Source organism: Mauremys reevesii, linkage group 4 (genome assembly GCF_016161935.1).
Source record: "Mauremys reevesii isolate NIE-2019 linkage group 4, ASM1616193v1, whole genome shotgun sequence".
NCBI classification, from domain to species: domain Eukaryota; kingdom Metazoa; phylum Chordata; order Testudines; family Geoemydidae; genus Mauremys; species Mauremys reevesii.
In genome coordinates, this window is record NC_052626.1 from 150,233,797 (window position 1) to 150,250,487 (window position 16,691).

A 16,691-nucleotide genomic window follows, 5' to 3' on the forward strand; every position below is an offset into this window, starting at 1 on the left:
TAATTAGCACCTCGTTAGCGCAAACAGGCTGCAGTTAATCAACAACTAATTATGGCAAAGCATCGGTACCACCCTGCCGGAAGGAGAGGGTACAAGCAGGTAAACACACAGAGGTCGGGGTTAGTCTGCGGAACAGCCTGCCACTTGATTTTGCTGCTGCTTAATTTCATGAGATCATGTAACCCTCCCTCCCCTCGCTACTCCCCAAAATCACTGACTCTCCCCCAATCCATCCCTCCGTTCGCTGCTCCCCAAAACCACTGACTCTCCCCCAATCCCTCCCTCCCCTCGCTGCCCCACAAACCCACTGACTCTCCCCCAATCCCTCCCTCCGCACGCTGCCCCCCAAACCCACTGACTCTCCCCCAATCCCTCCCTCCCCACGCTGCCCCCCAAACCCACCGACCCTCCCCCCAATCCCTCCCTCCCCTCACTGCCCCCCAAACCCACCGACCCTCCCCCCAATCCCTCCCTCCCAAACCCACCAACCCTGCCCCCAATCCCTCTCTCCCTGCGCTGCTAATTAATCAGCTGCTACTTCTAAGAAGGACCTGGCTTCCTGGTCTCTGGCCTGGAGGCGAAGCCGGGCAGAGAGAAAAGCTGCGTTGGCCTGGGGAACTCCCCGCCACTGGGCTCCGCTGGCTCCCGCCCCCGCCCCCGCAGCTCGGCCCAGTGCATGGCGATGCCCGTCAGGCTGGACCCGCTGTAGTGGCCGGTGAGGAAGACCAGGTACTCGGCGCGGGACAGCGGGACGGCGTTGAAGGAGTAGCCGTAGGGCTGGCCGAAGAAGAAGCTGCGCCCGTGGGTGGTGGAGATGATGAGCTGGTAGATGTAGGTGTAATGTTTGCCCGAGATCTGCGTGATGTGCTCGCGGGGTAACAGGGTCACCTCCAGCGCCTTCCCCACCTTTGCCCCGAACAGCTCGCCCCACCGGTGCCCGAACTGGAGCTGGATGCTGGGGGGGGGGGAGAGGCGTGAGAGCAGCCCCCCAAGATCTGGGTAGAGCCCCCCAAACCCACCGACCCTCCCACATCCCCCTCTCCCCTCACTGCCCCAAACCCACCGACCCTCCCACATCCCCTCTCCCTCACTGCCCCCAAACCCACCGACCCTCCCCATCCCCTCTCCCCTCACTGCCCCCAAACCCACCGACCCTCCCCATCCCCTCTCCCCTCACTGCCCCCCCGCCACGCACCCGCTGAGGTAGCTGTTGCAATGCTCCCAGATCCGGAGAGCCGTGATGGGGCCCCATCGGTCCGGCCCCGAATAGGAAAACGGGGTCCCCGAGCCCGAGCCGTACTCCCCGGAATACGAGTGTCGGCGCTGGCCTGGAACGAGGGAGCGAGAGAACGAACGAGTGAAACTGGATCAGAGCCAGAGTCATACACTGAATCGGGAGGGGCTGCGGGTCGGGAGTGAGGGGCACCGGCAGAGCTGGGGGGGGCTGGGCTGGGCTGGCAGGGGCTGCGGGTCGGGAGTGAGGGGCACCGGCAGAGCTGGGGGGGCAGGGCTGGGCTAGCAGGGGCTGCGGGTCGGGAGTGAGGGGCACTGGCAGACCTGGGGGCAGGGCAGGGCTGGCAGGGGCTGGGGGTCGGGTGTGCGGGGCACCGGCAGTGCGGGGGGGGCTGGGCTGGGCTAGCAGGGGCTGCAGGTCGGGAGTGAGGGGCACCAGCGGGGCTGGGGGAGCAGGGCTGGGCTAGCAGGGGCTGCGGGTCAGGAGCGAGGGGCACCGGCAGAGCTGGGGGCCGGGGCTGCGAGTCGGGAGTGAGGGGCACCGGCAGAGCTGGGGGCCGGGGCTGCGGGTCGGGGTGAGGGGCGCGGCAGAGCTGGGGGGGCACGGGGCTGAGGGTCGGGAGTGAGGGGCACCGGCAGAGCTGGGGGCGCAGGGGGCTGCGGGTCGGGAGTGAGGGGCACCGGCAGAGCTGGGGGCCGGGGGCTGCGGGTCGGGAGTGAGGGGCACCGGCCGACCTGGGGGCCGGGGCTGCGGGTCGGGGTGAGGGGCACCGGCAGAGCTGGGGGTCGGGGCTGGGGGTCGGGAGTGAGGGGCACCGGCAGAGCTGGGGCTGGGGGCTGCGTCGGGAGTGAGGGGCGCTGGCAGAGTGGGGGCTGGGGGGCTGCGGGTCGGGAGTGAGGGGCGCTGGCAGAGCTGGGGGGCAGAGCTGGGGCTGGGGGCTGCGGGTCGGGAGTGAGGGGCGCGGGCAGAGCTGGGGGGGCTGCGGGTCGGGGGTGAGGGGCACAGGGAGAGCTGGGGGGGCCGGGGGGCTGCGGGTCGGGGGTGAGGTGCCGGCAGACCTGGGGGCCGGGGGCTGCGGGTCGGGAGTGAGGGGCACGGGCAGAGCTGGGGGCCGGGTGGGGAGTGCGGGGCGCCGGCAGAGCTGGGGGCCGGGGTCTGCGGGTCGGGAGTGAGGCGCCCGGCAGAGCTGGGGGCCGGGGCTGCGGTCGGGGTGAGGGGCGCCCGGCAGAGCTGGGGGCTGAGGGGCTGCGGGTCGGGAGTGAGGGGCGCCGGCAGAGCTGCGGGGCCGGGGGCTGCGGTCGGGAGTGAGGGGCGCTGGCAGAGCTGGGGGCAGAGCTGGGGGCCGGGGGCTGCGGGTCGGGGTGAGGGGTGCCGGCAGAGCTGCGGGGCCGGGGCTGCGGGTCGGGAGTGAGGGGCGCTGGCAGAGCTGGGGGCCGTGGGGCTGCGGGTCGGGAGTGAGGGGCGCCGGCAGAGCTGGGGGTTGGTTCTACTCACGCTCCTTCTCCCCGGCCGAGGCTCCCAGCAGCAGGAGGGTCACGCCGAGGATTTGCAGCATCATCCTGTGTGGAGCCGGCGACAGGCTGAGCCCCTGGATCTCCCCCCAGCCCCCCCTCCCCCCCGGGGCCTGCTGCCCTCCCAGGTGATCCCCGGCGGTTTCTCCCCCGGGTGGGGGCTGGCCCCACCCCTGCCCAGGCGGATGCCCGGGGCCGAGAGGGGCCGGTTGCCCAGCCCGGCGCCAGCTCCCGGCTGCCCCGTCCCAGCCGTCGAGCGGTGACGCCAGAGCCAGGCAGCCGGCGGCAGAGAGCGGCCGCGGGGACGGATCCAGGCCCCACTCTGGGTGCAGGGGGAGCCCCCGGGAGAGGGGCAGGATCCGGCTCAGGGAGAGGCCGGGCGGGTCTGGGACGGTGCAGCCCTCGGGTGCCGCTGGGAGGGTCCCCAAGCACCCCCCAGCCCCAGAGCCGTGGCCGGGGGGGATGCTGGGGGCCACAGGGACCGAGCCGGGCCCTGCCCCCGGAGCCGTGGCCGGGGGGACACTGGGGGCCACAGGGACGGATCCAGGCCCTGCCCCCAGAGCCGTGGCCGGGGGGACACTGGGGGCCACAGGGACGGATCCAGGCCCTGCCCCCAGAGCCGTGGCCGGGGGGACGCTGGGGGCCGCAGGGACGGATCCAGGCCCTGCCCCCGGAGCCGTGGCCGGGGGGCCGCTGGGGGCCGCAGGGACGGATCCAGGCCCCGCGCTCAGAGCCGTGGCTGGGGGGACACTGGGGGCGCCTGCGCCCTGGGAGGGGGGACCCCCCGCCCGGGGGACTCACGCGAGCGGGTGAGGAGCCGGGGGTGAAGCCCAGGAGGTCACAGAGCCGCTGGCACCGGGATGGACCCGCGAGGAGCCTGGCAAGGGAGCTGGGCCTGGCGCCTGGTGCCCCCGGGTGCAGAAGTGTCTCGTGGGGCGCTGACCCCCCAGTTATCACCGGCTCAGCCCCCCCCGGCCCCGCCCGTCACTGCCCCTCGGCACTGATACCCATCGCTTGCGCCAGACCCGGACTGACTTGTGGTGTAACGGCCCCTCCGGCCCCGCGGCCCGGCCGAGAGCCCCCCCTCCTGCCCCGTGCTGCCTTATCTCGGGGGGAGGCTGCGAAATCGCCGCTCAGGGGGGCGGCCGTTAGCCGTTGCCACAACCACAGCTAACGGGCTCCCTGCTGACACAGCAAATCCTGCACCCAGCAACCCCCTCCAGGGACAGGTGCACCCCTGTACCCCCAAACCCTGCACCCAGCAACCCCCTCCAGGGACTGGTGCCCCCTGTACCCCCAAACCCTGCACCCAGCGACCCCCCCGGGGACTGGTGCCCCCTGTACCCCCAAACCCTGCACCCAGCAACCCCGGGGACAGGTGCCCCCTGTACCCCAATCCCTGCACCCAGCGACCCCCCAGGGACAGGTGCACCCCTGTACCCCCAATCCCTGCACCCAGCTACCCCCCAGGGACAGCTGCACCCTGTACCCCCAAACCCTGCACCCAGCGACCCCCTCCAGGGACAGGTGCCCCCTGTACCCCCAATCCCTGCACCCAGCTACCCCCCAGGGACAGCTGCACCCTGGACCCCCACACCCTGCACCCCGCGACCCCCCACGGACAGCGGCACCCTGTACCCCAAACCCTGCACCCAACCCCAGGGACAGGTGCCCCTGTACCCCCAATCCCTGCACCCAGCCACCCCCCCAGGGACAGGTGCCCCTGTACCCCCAATCCCTGCACCCAGCGACCTCCAGGGACAGGTGCCCCTGTACCCCAATCCCTGCACCCAGCAACCCCCTCCAGGGACAGGTGCACCCCTGTACCCCCAAATCCTGCACCCAGCCACCCCAGGGACAGGTGCCCCTGTACCCCCAAACCCTGCACCCAGCGACCCCAGGGACAGGTGCCCCTGTACCCCAAACCCTGCACCCAGCGACCCCAGGGACAGGTGCCCCTGTACCCCCAATCCCTGCACCCAGCTACCCCCCAGGGACAGCTGCACCCTGTACCCCCAACCCCTGCACCCAGCGACCCAGGGACAGGTGCACCCTGTACCCCAAACCCTGCACCCAGCGACCCCAGGGACAGGTGCACCCCTGTACCCCCAATCCCTGCACCCCCCAACCCCCCCCAGGGACAGGTGCCCCCTGTACCCCCAAACCCTGCACCCAGCGACCCCCCCGGGGACTGGTGCACCCTGTACCCCCAAACCCTGCACCCAGCAACCCCCTCCAGGGACAGGTGCACCCCTGTCCCCCCAAACCCTGCACCCAGCGACCTCCAGGGACAGGTGCACCCTGTACCCCAAACCCTGCACCCAGCGACCCTCCAGGGACAGGTGCACCCTGTACCCCCAAACCCTGCACCCAGCGACCCCCTCCAGGGACAGGTGCACCCTGTACCCCCAAACCCTGCACCCAGCCACCCCCTCCAGGGACAGGTGCACCCTGTACCCCCAAACCCTGCACCCAGCGACCCCCCCCAGGGACAGGTGCACCCCTGTACCCCAAACCCTGCACCCAGCAACCCCCTCCAGGGACAGGTGCACCCCTGTACCCCCAAACCCTGCACCCAGCGACCCCCCCGGGGACTGGTGCACCCTGTAACCCCAAACCCTGCACCCAGCGACCCCCCCAGGGACTGGTGCACCCTGTACCCCCCAACCCAGCCCCCAATGGCCCCCCAGGGACTGGTGCACCCTGTACCCCCAAACCCTGCACCCAGTGACCCCCAGGACAGGTGCACCCTGTACCCCAAACCCTGCACCCAGCGACTCCCCCCGGGGACTGGTGCACCCTGTACCCCAAACCCTGCACCCAATGACCCCAGGGACTGGTGCACCCTGTACCCCAAACCCTGCACCCAGCGACCCCAGGGACTGGTGCCCCCATGTTCCCCAAACCCTGCACCCAGCGACTCCCCCCGGGGACTGGTGCACCCTGTACCCCCAAACCCTGCACCCAATGACCCCCCAGGGACTGGTGCACCCTGTACCCCCAAACCCTGCACCCAGCGACCCCAGGGACTGGTGCCCCCATGTTCCCCAAACCCTGCACCCAGCGACCCCGGGACTGGTGCACCCTGTACCCCAAACCCTGCACCCACGACCCCCAGGGACTGGTGCCCCTGTACCCCCAAACCCTGCACCCAATGACCCCCCAGGGACTGGTGCCCCCTGTACCCCCAAACCCTGCACACGCTGCCCATCCAGCCGGCTCTGACCCACCTGCTGAATGTGCCCACGGGACGTGGTTAAGCAGCGAACGCGCCCGGCCGGGTTAGTGCGGACGAGGAGCGGAGCTAAGGCCCCGGCTCCGTGGTTACAGGTCCCGCTAGCCCGGTGCTCCCCAGCGGCCTCCTGCACCCCGAACCTTCTGCCCCAGCCTTGAGCGCCCCTGGATCCAGCACCCCAACCCCCTGCACCCCAAACCCCTGCACCCCAACCCCTCCTACACCCCAATCCCCAGCCTTGAGCGCCCCTGGAGCCAGCACCCCAACCCCTGCACCCCAACCCCTCCTACACCCCACCCCCCCAGCCGTGAGCCCCCGGAGCCAGCACCCCAAACCCCTGCACCCCAAACCTCCTGAACTCTGCTCCCCCTCCCAGAGCCAACACCCCAACCCCCCTGCACCCTGAACCCCCAGCCTTGAGCCCTCCCAGAGCCTTGTCACAGAGTGTGGGGGAGTCCGGCCCTGCACCCCTCTTCCTGGGACCCACAGTGACTCTCAGCCAGCCAGTAAAACAGAAGGTTTATTGAACAGCAGGAACACAGGATACAGCCCAGCTCGTGTTCAGAGCCAGGACCCCTCAATCTGGCCTTTCTGGGGGGTTCAGGGTGCTTGGATCCCAGCCTAGGATCCCCTGAAACCCACCTCCCAGCTCCCAAAACCGAAGACTGACTCCACTCCCCACTTCCCTTTGTCTAGCTTGGGGCCGTCGCTTTGGGGGCCTCCCGCAGCATCAGCCTGGCTGGGTAATGGGGGACTGGTGTGGGGCGGGTATATGGGAATGTGGCTGTGACCCCACCTCGCACCCAGCACCGTGATGGATCCTGTTCCCAGCCGGGGGTGTCGCCTGCCCCTTTTCCCGGGGGGCCGCAGAGAGGAACTCGCCCCCCAGCGCTGGCCGAGTGTCCGACACCGGGACAGGCACTAGCCTGCATCCCGCAGCGCTCGGGGTGTGCACAGGAACCAGAGCCTTGGAGCCGGGACGGTACGTTCCCATGTAAATGTCTTGTCATGAGTCCAGCGCTGTCCAGCCGCGTTCCAGGCCGATCCCCCGACTTACAGCACGTTTTAGTGACAACCACACAACACAATTCCCATAACTGCAGCTGCATTAATGACACACGTCTCTGGAGAGAGAAACGCCTCTTGGCAGAGCAGAACCTCTCCCCTGATCCCTTACAAGGCTGCGCTATATGCAAGCTCACGATGATACGGAAATGGGGGACTTGGGGGTTCCCGCACGCCTTAATGCTGACGTTCCCCTGACATTTATTTCTTTGAATAAAAACAACCTGGGATTAATGAAAGTCGTTTTGTTTGCAGTCGCATTATTTGTCAAGGCAGAAATACAGGCACACGTCTGTATAACCGGGACCTTCTCCGAACTTTGCAAACGAAATCGGCCTGACTGATCTGCTGGTTGCCTCGGCAGGGTGCAGCGCCTCTGCCATTGAAAAAGTGTCAAAGTGACGTTTGTCGCGATGAGCGAAACACGGTGAAAACGCAGCCGCGTGACACGCGCGACAGCACAGGGCAGACGGACCCTCCGCAGCAAACGGCCCCGCGGGCTGTTGCTAACGAGAGCAGATCATTCAGAGCTCGGTTACTAAACCAACGTCTTTCAAACCCAGCCAGGGACGCACCAGGCTGGAACGTTGCAATAAGCAAGTTATTACCTTGTGATTGAAAACCGGTCATAAAAATGGATACAAACTCTCACGCTTTGCCTTATTCGCTGGGTTCAGTTAGTGACCGAAGGCGTTTTCCAGCCTTGTGTCACGGCATGGGGGGGAGTCCGGGCCCTGCACCCCCCTGCCCGCGATTCCCCGGGACTCTCGGCCGGCCAGGGACACAGGCGGGTTATTGGCCGACAGGAACAGAGTCCAGAGCAGAGCTTGTAGGTACAACCAGGATCCCCAGCCAGGCCCCTCTGGGGAGCAGGTGTAGATACATCCCTGTATTCAGCTATTTTGCATAACCCTTGTGTGACGTTATTGATATGAACTGGGACCACATAGAACATGGGTTGCAACCAAGGTCCTGCAGTGGCACCAAATCTTAGGGAAAGGGGGTCATATGAGGTGTCTAAGGCCAGGTTCTGGGTTGCTGGTTACGATTGTGCTGTCTGGGTGCCGGTGTCATTTTGTAGTTGAAGTTATGAGTATTGGCTCTGTCCTGTCTGTATTTTGTATTGTGCTCTGCTTCTGGGTGACACCCCAGACAGGTTGGTGTTAGCTCTGCCTAGCCTGCGTGATGGCCCATTAAGGACCATCAGCTCCACAACTGACCCATGGAGAGGAGGCAGATCCGCCTTGTGACTCAGCAAAGTGCAGGGACTGGCCCATGTGACTCCAGACTCCATTTTGCTGTAGTTTTCCACAGTGAGGACAAAGGTTCTTACACCTGGAAAAGCCTAGAAAAGGCTGATGCCTCATCTCCATCTTGTCTTCAACCCTGCTTCTGACCTCTGGAGGGACTTTGCTACAAGCTGAAGCTCTACACAAAGGACTGACTGACCCATCCCAGCGGGGGATGTTCCAGAGACTGGATTTGAACCTGCAGTTTACTCCAGCACTGCTACAAGCCTGAACCAAGAACTTTCCCATCACTGGATGGAATTGATTCCATGTAACCAATTCTAGCTCTCAGCTCTAGCTTTCTCCTTTTATGAACAAACCTTTAGATTTTAGATTCTAAAGGATTGGCAACAGCGTGATTTGTGGGTAAGATCTGATGTGTATATTGACCTGGGTCTGGGGCTTGGTCCTTTGGGATCGAGGGAACCTTTTCTTTTATTGGGGCGTTGGTTTTCATAACCATTCATCCCCAGGACCAGGGGCGGCTCTAGAGCCCAGCGGGGCAAGCACCCGCCTGGGGCGGCCCTTTCCCAGGGAGGCGGCAGGCTGGGCCGGTGGACCTGCCGCAGTCATGCCTGCGGGAGGTCTACCGGAGCCCAGGGACGACCGGACCTGCTGGACCTCCCGCAGGCATGACTGCGGCAGCTCAACCGGAGCCGCCGGACCAGCGAACAGTCTGCAGCCGCGGGGGGTCCAGCCGAGACGTGCGACCAGCGGACCCTCCGCAGTCATGCCCGCGGCAGGTCCGCTGCTCCCGCGGCTCGGGGGCGCCTCCCGGGCATGACTGCTTGGGGCGGCCAAATTTGTAGAGCTGCCCCTGCCCAGGACGAGTGCACTGGTGGTGATACTGGGACACTGGAGTGTCTGAGGGAATTGCTTGTGTGACTTGTGGTTAGCCAGTGGGGTGAGACCCAAGTCCTCTCTGTCTGGCTGGTTTGGTGCCTTAGAGGTGGAGAAACCCCAGCCTAGGGCTGTGACTGCCCTGTTTGAGCGATTGGTCCTGAACTGGCACCTCAGTGGGGTCCCGCCAGCGCCGCCTCGTCACACCTTGTCATGGACTCACAGATGGTGCCCACTCGTGGCCCTGGGCGGCCCGTGGGGGGGCCCCCTTCAGGGCGACGGCCCTTCTCGGGGGGCCACTCTCCCTCGGGGTCAGGCCCCTCCACCTCCACCTCCTGGAGCCACACCTCTCTGAGCCTCAGCACGTCTGGCTCTGCCGTGGGCCCCCCAGGGAGCCCCCTCACTCTGGGGCCCCTGGCGCCTCCACCCCCCGAAGGGGTTGATCCCCCCCCCCACCCTGTTCTCTAGGCCCCAGCGACTCTCCCCCAGCGTAACGCAGGAGGTTTATTGAGGGTTGAACCCAGCACAGGAAACTCTCCGGCCTCAGGCCTGGCCTCCCTCAGCCCAGCACATCCCAGGCCCCCTGCAGCCGGGGGGGCTCTGCCTGCCCCCCCCTCCAGCCCCGAGCCCCCCTGCTCCCAGCTGGGCCTCTGATACCCCCGGCCCCAGGCCCCCCCTGTCCATTGGCTTCTCTCCAGGGACACAGGCAGGCCTGGGTCTCCTCTCAGCCCCCCTCTGGCTGGAGCCGGCTGGTCAGGTCACCGGGGTCCTCTCCCCGCAGCCCATTGTCCCCCACGGGCCAGAACCAGCTGCGACTCCTGAGCTGGGTCTCCGGGTCCCCAGGTCACCAGTCGCTGGGGTCTCCCTCCTCCAGGCCGGGCCGGGGTCCCGGGTCCCTCTCCGGTCCTGTGTCCCAACAAACTCCCTCTCCCCTCCCCTCGTTAAACCAGTAACACCCGGGACACTGAGTCCCACCCCCACCCCCCGCATGCAAACCCCTGGGAAACACAGAAAACCCAAGAAAACCCCCCACTCCATCACAACCCTCTGTTAAGCTATTTTGTATAACCCGGAGTTAAGCTATTTTCATACAACTTTGTATCAGATCCCTGGGTAGAGAAACGTAGAGAAAACTGTGTGTTCAGCCCTTGGGATAATGTTACTGCCCCTAAGGACAGTTACAGTAGAAGAAAAATGTCTTTTTGCTGGGAATAGAATAAGATCTGCCCCCCCCCCCCCCAATCAATGGCCCTGTGGACTGAGCGAGGTGGGACTGAGGAAGGCGGGAAGGCAGCACCTCCAGCCAGCCGGCTGCACCCCCTGGCGAGGGGCTGGGAGCCAGCCCCAAGGACAGGAAAACCCGTCAGGTGGGCTCGTTAAAGACGAGCAGAGACACTGACGGCCTCGGGGGTTAGCCACAAGCCCCTTCCCTTGGAAACACCCCGTGCGGCATCGGGACACCCCCAGGAGGAGCAGCCCGCAGGCCCAGCGGCCACAGACACAGATTGGGAAGCTGGCGCAGGGGAGCATCGAGCTGGATCCGCAGAAGCCCGGCTCTGCCCCTCCCCCGTCTGACTCAGCTGGCCAGTGCAGTTGGGGGGGTGTGGGGGGGGGGTGGAGGGGCCCAGGAGATGTCGGCCGTTCCCTGTGCAGACCCCACCACCCCGGCCCTCTCGGCTCTGCACCAGCCACAGCCCCTGATCCCCCCCAGACACGGTGGCAAAGCTCCTCCTCTGCCTTGGCGGGGCCTGCGCTCACTGCTCACCGCCCAGATCCACCCTGTGGGTGGGGAACCAGCCCCGAGACCTTCCCCTCTGGGAGAGCCACAGGCCGGGTCCGTTCCTCCTGTGTCGGCTCAGGAGTGGGGCGGTTTGGGGGGAACCCGGGCTCCAGCCCAGGGCCCTGGGGGCTGCAGCTGTCTATGGTGCCTCCTGGTACAGCTGCGTGACAGCGACACCTCCCTGGGCTGCTTCCCCGTGGCCTCCTCCCAACACTTCTCTGGCCTCACCACCGGACCTGCCTCCTCAGTCCTCCAGCAGGACCCCTGCTCCCGCTCAGCTTCTTGCACCCGCGCCCACCCGCTGCCCCGGCCTGGCTGGAGTGAGCCCGAGGGGCCTGCATGAGAGCCAGGTGCTTACCAGCCTCCCTGGCCCTTAGCAGGTGGATTGGAGCCAGGTGTCTCCTCAGCCTGGAGCAGCCCCTGCTCTGCTCACTCCGGGAACAGAAACCTGCTTCTCCCAGGGCCAGGATCTCTCCCTTCTCCTGCTCCGCTGGTCCCAGCTGGCCTGCGTCTGTCACAACACTTAAGAAAGGCACAGGGGAAACTGAGGCACCCACACAGCATGCAGAGAAAAGATTAGGAACATTCCCACGTCGTCACAACTTTATAACAACTTTATTCTAAACCTGCCGTACGGAGGTCAGGAAACCCACGTTTCAATACTCAGCGGTGGTCAGGACTAGGAGCAGAGTTTGAATTTCCGTTGCGTGGCGACCGTACCTTCAGGGGAGGGGTAACTGCAGCTGTTGCTGTCCTGAAGGGTTAAAGTCCTTGGTTTCCTGGAGTTATTTGAAGTGAAGCTTTGCCCTGGTTTTCCCTTTGCTCGCGGTTCTGTTCAGTTTTCCAGGGCTGGATCTTTGGGAGGCTCCTGTGAAAAGCTCCCCGAGCCGAGCGGGATGAGCCCTGGCGAGGGCTCGGCAGGTCCAGGCAGCAGCCGTGAGTTTGACCCAAAGGGAACGTAGCCGGCAGGTCGCAGCAGTTGAGAGAGAAGGTTTTATTTTCAGCTCCGAGGGCGGCTCTGGGGGTCGAAGCAGGCGGGAACCCCCACCCCCCGGTTTTTATCTGGGCTCTGAGAGCAGAGGGGGGGTCGTTACCTGGTCTTGCAAAACCCAGGGCCACCGAGAGCAGGTTCGGGCCCCGGTGAAAACTATTTTTCAGGCCCCCCAGCAAGGGCAGAGCGGCTAAACAGGGCCGACGAAGCCGGGGAAGCCGGGCCCCGGGCCCCCTTCTGGACCACCGGGCCCCGGTAATTTGTACCAGCTCCCCCCCACCCCCCATCGGCCCTGACAACACCGGAATTTGCCCCGCGGTGCCTGCCGCTTTGCTCCGCGTGCCCAGCGGATGGCGGGAGGGCCCTTTTCTGCTGCCGTTAACCGCTGGCCGGGTGTTCACGCGCCCGTTCTAGGCGGTAACTGGCTCCGTCTCCGGCTTTCGCTCTGAAATTCTTTTCCCTTCGCTCCCCTGTGACGGAGCCGCAGCTCCTGTCTCCGGATGTGCTCTGCGAACTGTCCATTCCCCCTTCATCCGATTTACCGACGGCCACTTCTCCCGCCGGGCGCCCACTTCTCCTGGCCTGGCACCGTCTGGGCCCCGGGTTACCCGGAGCCTGGCTCTCCTCGGACAGCGGCGCCTGCGCGGCCGTGGCCCCCGTTTCATTTCTGAGTTTCGCTGCGGTCGCCTCTGGCCAGTTCTCTCCCCACTCTTCAGGCACAGGGGGCGACCTGAAGCCTCCCGTTCGCCGCCCAGGTTTGCGACGGGGGACGCACAGCTCGGGTTTGGCTGATTTTTACAGCTTTTGCCAATGGTTTATTCCGTTCCCGGCCTCGCTCGCCGGACTGTTTGCCCCCCGGCCAGCAGAGCGGGAGCCCGTCCCAGGCCTCCGGGGCGTCTCCTGCCTCTGTGAACTCCTTTTGTTTCGGTTACTTGCCCTGCCGATTTTGGGGCGTGTTGTCGTGACCATTTCCCAGCCCCGGGCGTAGTTTGCAGTATTGTGCATTTCTTACGCTGCTTTTCCGAGGCTACAGCGAGTCTCCAATTCGTGTTTCTTCCCCACGATGGTTTTTATCTCTGTCTGGCAACGCGCCAGACGTCCAGACCTTGTGGGGCTTTTCGGGGAGGGGTTAAGGGGGTTTCCTAGCTCGCAGCTTTCTGCCCTGTCAGACACGATTCCTGCAGAGGGCAGCTGGCTCATGGGACGAAGCTGGGGATTTTGGTGGCGTTTTATATGAATAGCGTGTGTGTGCCTCAGTTTCCCTTTGAGCTGCAGGTTTCACAGGGTGGTGGGAGAGGACCAGGTGTGACCTCGTCTGGCAGCCGGGACCCCCGGACAACGGCCTGGAGATGGGGAATCCCAACAACTGGTGACCTGGAGACTAAGAGGCCACCCCAGGTCGGGGGTCAGCCGGTTCTGGCCAGTGGGGACAATGGGCTGCGGGGAGAGGTGACCTGCCCAGCCGGCTCCAGCCAGAGGGGGGCTGGGAGGAGACCCAGGCCTGCCTGTGTCCCTGGAGATAAGCCAATTAACCGGGGGGGGGGGGCCTGGGGCCGGGGATATCAGAGGCCCAGTTGGGAGCAGGGGGGCTCGGGGCTGGAGAGGGGGAGCAGGCAGAGCCCCCCTGGCTGCAGGGGGCCTGGGATGTGCTGGGCTGAGGGGGGCCAGGCCTGAGGCCGGAGAGTTTCCTGTGCTGGGTTCAACCCTCAATAACCCTCCTGTGTTACACTGGGGGAGAGTCGCTGGGGGCTCGGGAACAGGGCGGGGGGGGGAATCGTCCCCTTCGGGGGGGTGGAGGCCCCGGGGGGGGGCCCAGAGCGAGGGGGCTCCGTGGGGGCCCCACGGCAGAGACAGACGTGCTGAGGCTCCAGGAGGTAGGGGGGCCTGACCCCGAGGGAGGGGCTCTGCCAGAGGGGCCGTCGCACTGAAGGGGGCCCCCCCCAGACCGCACGGGGCCACGCGTGGGCCCGACCTGGGAGCCGGGACTCCCCTGGGCTCCAGTTCCCGGCTGCGGGTTCTCCCCCCTCGGAGCCGCCCCACACGTCGGGGGCTTCGCAGCCGCCTCCGCCAGCCCCATTTCCTGGTGCTGCTGAGCACGACGTCGGCCGGGGACCCGGGCACCCCCTGCCCCCCTGCAAAGCACGGCCCCCCCCGGCCCGCCCCCCAGCCCCGACCCAGTGTCCGCCGTCCCACCCCCCAGCCCGAACCCAGCGCCCCGATCCCGCCCCAGCCCCGACCCAGCGCCCCGTCCACCCCACCCGACCCAGCGCCCCGATCCCACCCCAGCCCCGACCCAGCGCCCCGATACCACCCCCATCCCGACCCAGCACCCCATCCCATCTCCCAGCCCGATCCAGCCCGACCCAGCGCCCGCCCCACCCCAGCCCGACCCAGCGCCCCGATCCCAACCCCAGCCCGACACAGCGCCCGCCCCACCCCAGCCCGACCCAGCGCCCACATCCCACCCGCAGCCCGACCCAGCGCCCCGATCCTAACCCCAGCCCCGACCCAGCGCCCCGATCCCACCCCAGCCCGACCCAGCGCCCCGATACCACCCCAGCCCCGACCCAGCGCCCCGTCCCACCCCATCCCGACCCAGCACCCCATCCCATCTCCCAGCCCCGATCCAGCCCGACCCAGCGCCCCCGTCCCACCCCAGCCCGACCCAGCGCCCGATCCCAACCCCAGCCCCGACCCAGCGCCCACATCCCACCCGCAGCCCGACCCAGCGCCCCGATCCTAACCCCAGCCCGACCCAGCGCCCCGATCCCACCCCAGCCCGACCCAGCGCCCCGATACCACCCCAGCCCCGACCCAGCGCCCCCGTCCCACCCCATCCCGACCCAGCACCCCATCCCATCTCCCAGCCCGATCCAGCCCGACCCAGCGCCCCGTCCCACCCCAGCCCGACCCAGCGCCCCGATCCCAACCCCAGCCCCGACACAGCGCCCGTCCCACCCCAGCCCGACCCAGCGCCCCAATCCCAACCCCAGCCCGACACAGCGCCCCGTCCCACCCCAGCCCGACCCAGCGCCCACATCCCACCCGCAGCCCGACCCAGCGCCCCGATCCTAACCCCAGCCCCGACCCAGCGCCCCAGCCCCGACCCCAGCCCCGACCCAGCGCCCCATCCCACCCCAGCCCCGAACCAGCGCCACCCGTCTCACCCCAGCCCGACCCAGCGCCCGATCCCACCCCAGCCCCGACCCAGCGCCCCGATCCCACCCCAGCCCTGACCCAGCCGGTCCCACTCATCCCACCCCCAGCCCCGACCCAGCGCCCCAGCCCCGACCCCAGCCCGACCCAGCGCCCGAATCCCACCCCAGCCCCACCCAGCGCCCCAGCGCCCCAGCCCGACCCAGCGCCCGAATCCCACCCCAGCCCCGACCCAGCGCCCCGATCCCACCCCAGCCCCGACCCAGCGCCCATCCCACCCCAGCCCTGACCCAGCCGGTCCCACTCATCCCACCCCAGCCCCGACCCAGCGCCCCGATCCCACCCCAGCCCCACCCAGCCGGTCCCACTCATCCCACCCCAGCCCCAACCCAGCGCCCGATCCCACCCCAGCCCGACCCAGCGCCCCACATCCCACCCCGCAGCCCCGACCCAGCGCCCCGATCCCACCCCGAGCCCCGACCCAGCGCCCCGATCCCACCCCAGCCCCGACCCCAGCCCCGACCCAGCGCCCCGATCCCACCCCGAGCCCGACCCAGCGCCCGATCCCACCCCAGCCCCGACCCCAGCCCGACCCAGCGCCCCATCCCACCCCAGCCCCGACCCAGCGCCCCGATCCCACCCCAGCCCCGACCCAGCGCCCACATCCCACCCCGCAGCCCCGACCCAGCGCCCCGATCCCAACCCCAGCCCCGACCCAGCGCCCCAGCCCCGACCCCAGCCCCGACCCAGCGCCCCATCCCACCCCAGCCCGAACCAGCGCCACCCGTCTCACCCCAGCCCCGACCCAGCGCCCCGATCCCACCCCAGCCCGACCCAGCGCCCCGATCCCACCCCAGCTCCGACCCAGCGCCCCCCGATCCCACCCCCCAGCCCTGACCCAGCCGGTCCCACTCATCCCACCCCCCAGCCCCAACCCAGCGCCCCCCATCCCACCCCCCAGCCCCGACCCAGCGCCCCGATCCCACCCCAGCCCCGACCCAGCCGGTCCCACTCATCCCACCCCAGCCCTGACCCAGCGCCACCCGATCCCACCCCAGCCCCAACCCAGCGCCCCGATCCCACCCCAGCCCCGACCCAGCCGGTCCCACTCATCCCACCCCAGACCCGACCCAGCGCCCGATCCCACCCCAGCCCCGACCCAGCGCCCCGATCCCACCCCATACCCGACCCAGCGCCCATCCCACCCCCAGCCCCGACCCAGCGCCCACCGATCCCACCCCAGCCCCGACCCAGCGCCCCAGCCCCACCCCAGCCCCGACCCAGCGCCCCGTTCCCACCCCAGCCCCGACCCAGCGCCCCGATCCCATCCCCAGCCCCGACCCAGCGCCCCGTCCCACCCCAGCCCTGACCCAGCGCCCCGTCCGACCCCATCCCGACCCAGCGCCCCATCCCACCCCAAGCCCGACCCAGCGCCCCCATCCCACCCCAGCCCCGACCCAGCTCCACCTGTCCCACCCCAGCCCCGACCCAGCGCCCCAGCCCCGACCCCAGCCCGACCCAGCGCCTCCGATCCCACCCCAGCCCCGACCCAGCGCCCCGTCCCACCCCAGCCCGACCCAGCGCCCCGAT

The 16,691-nt window shown here is 67.9% G+C and overlaps 1 protein-coding gene across 1 annotated transcript; it reads right to left on the reverse strand.

Moving 5' to 3' along the window:
* Positions 1-540: 540 nt before the first annotated feature.
* LOC120404132 (zymogen granule membrane protein 16-like) lies at positions 541-2,792 on the reverse strand. The gene is made up of 3 exons (XM_039536130.1): positions 2,729-2,792; positions 1,196-1,328; positions 541-955 (listed from the first exon to the last, which is right to left on the reverse strand). The coding sequence occupies exons 1-3, from the start codon at positions 2,790-2,792 to the stop codon at positions 541-543; spliced, it is 612 nt and encodes a 203-aa protein (XP_039392064.1).
* Between the last annotated feature and the right edge of the window lie 13,899 nt (positions 2,793-16,691).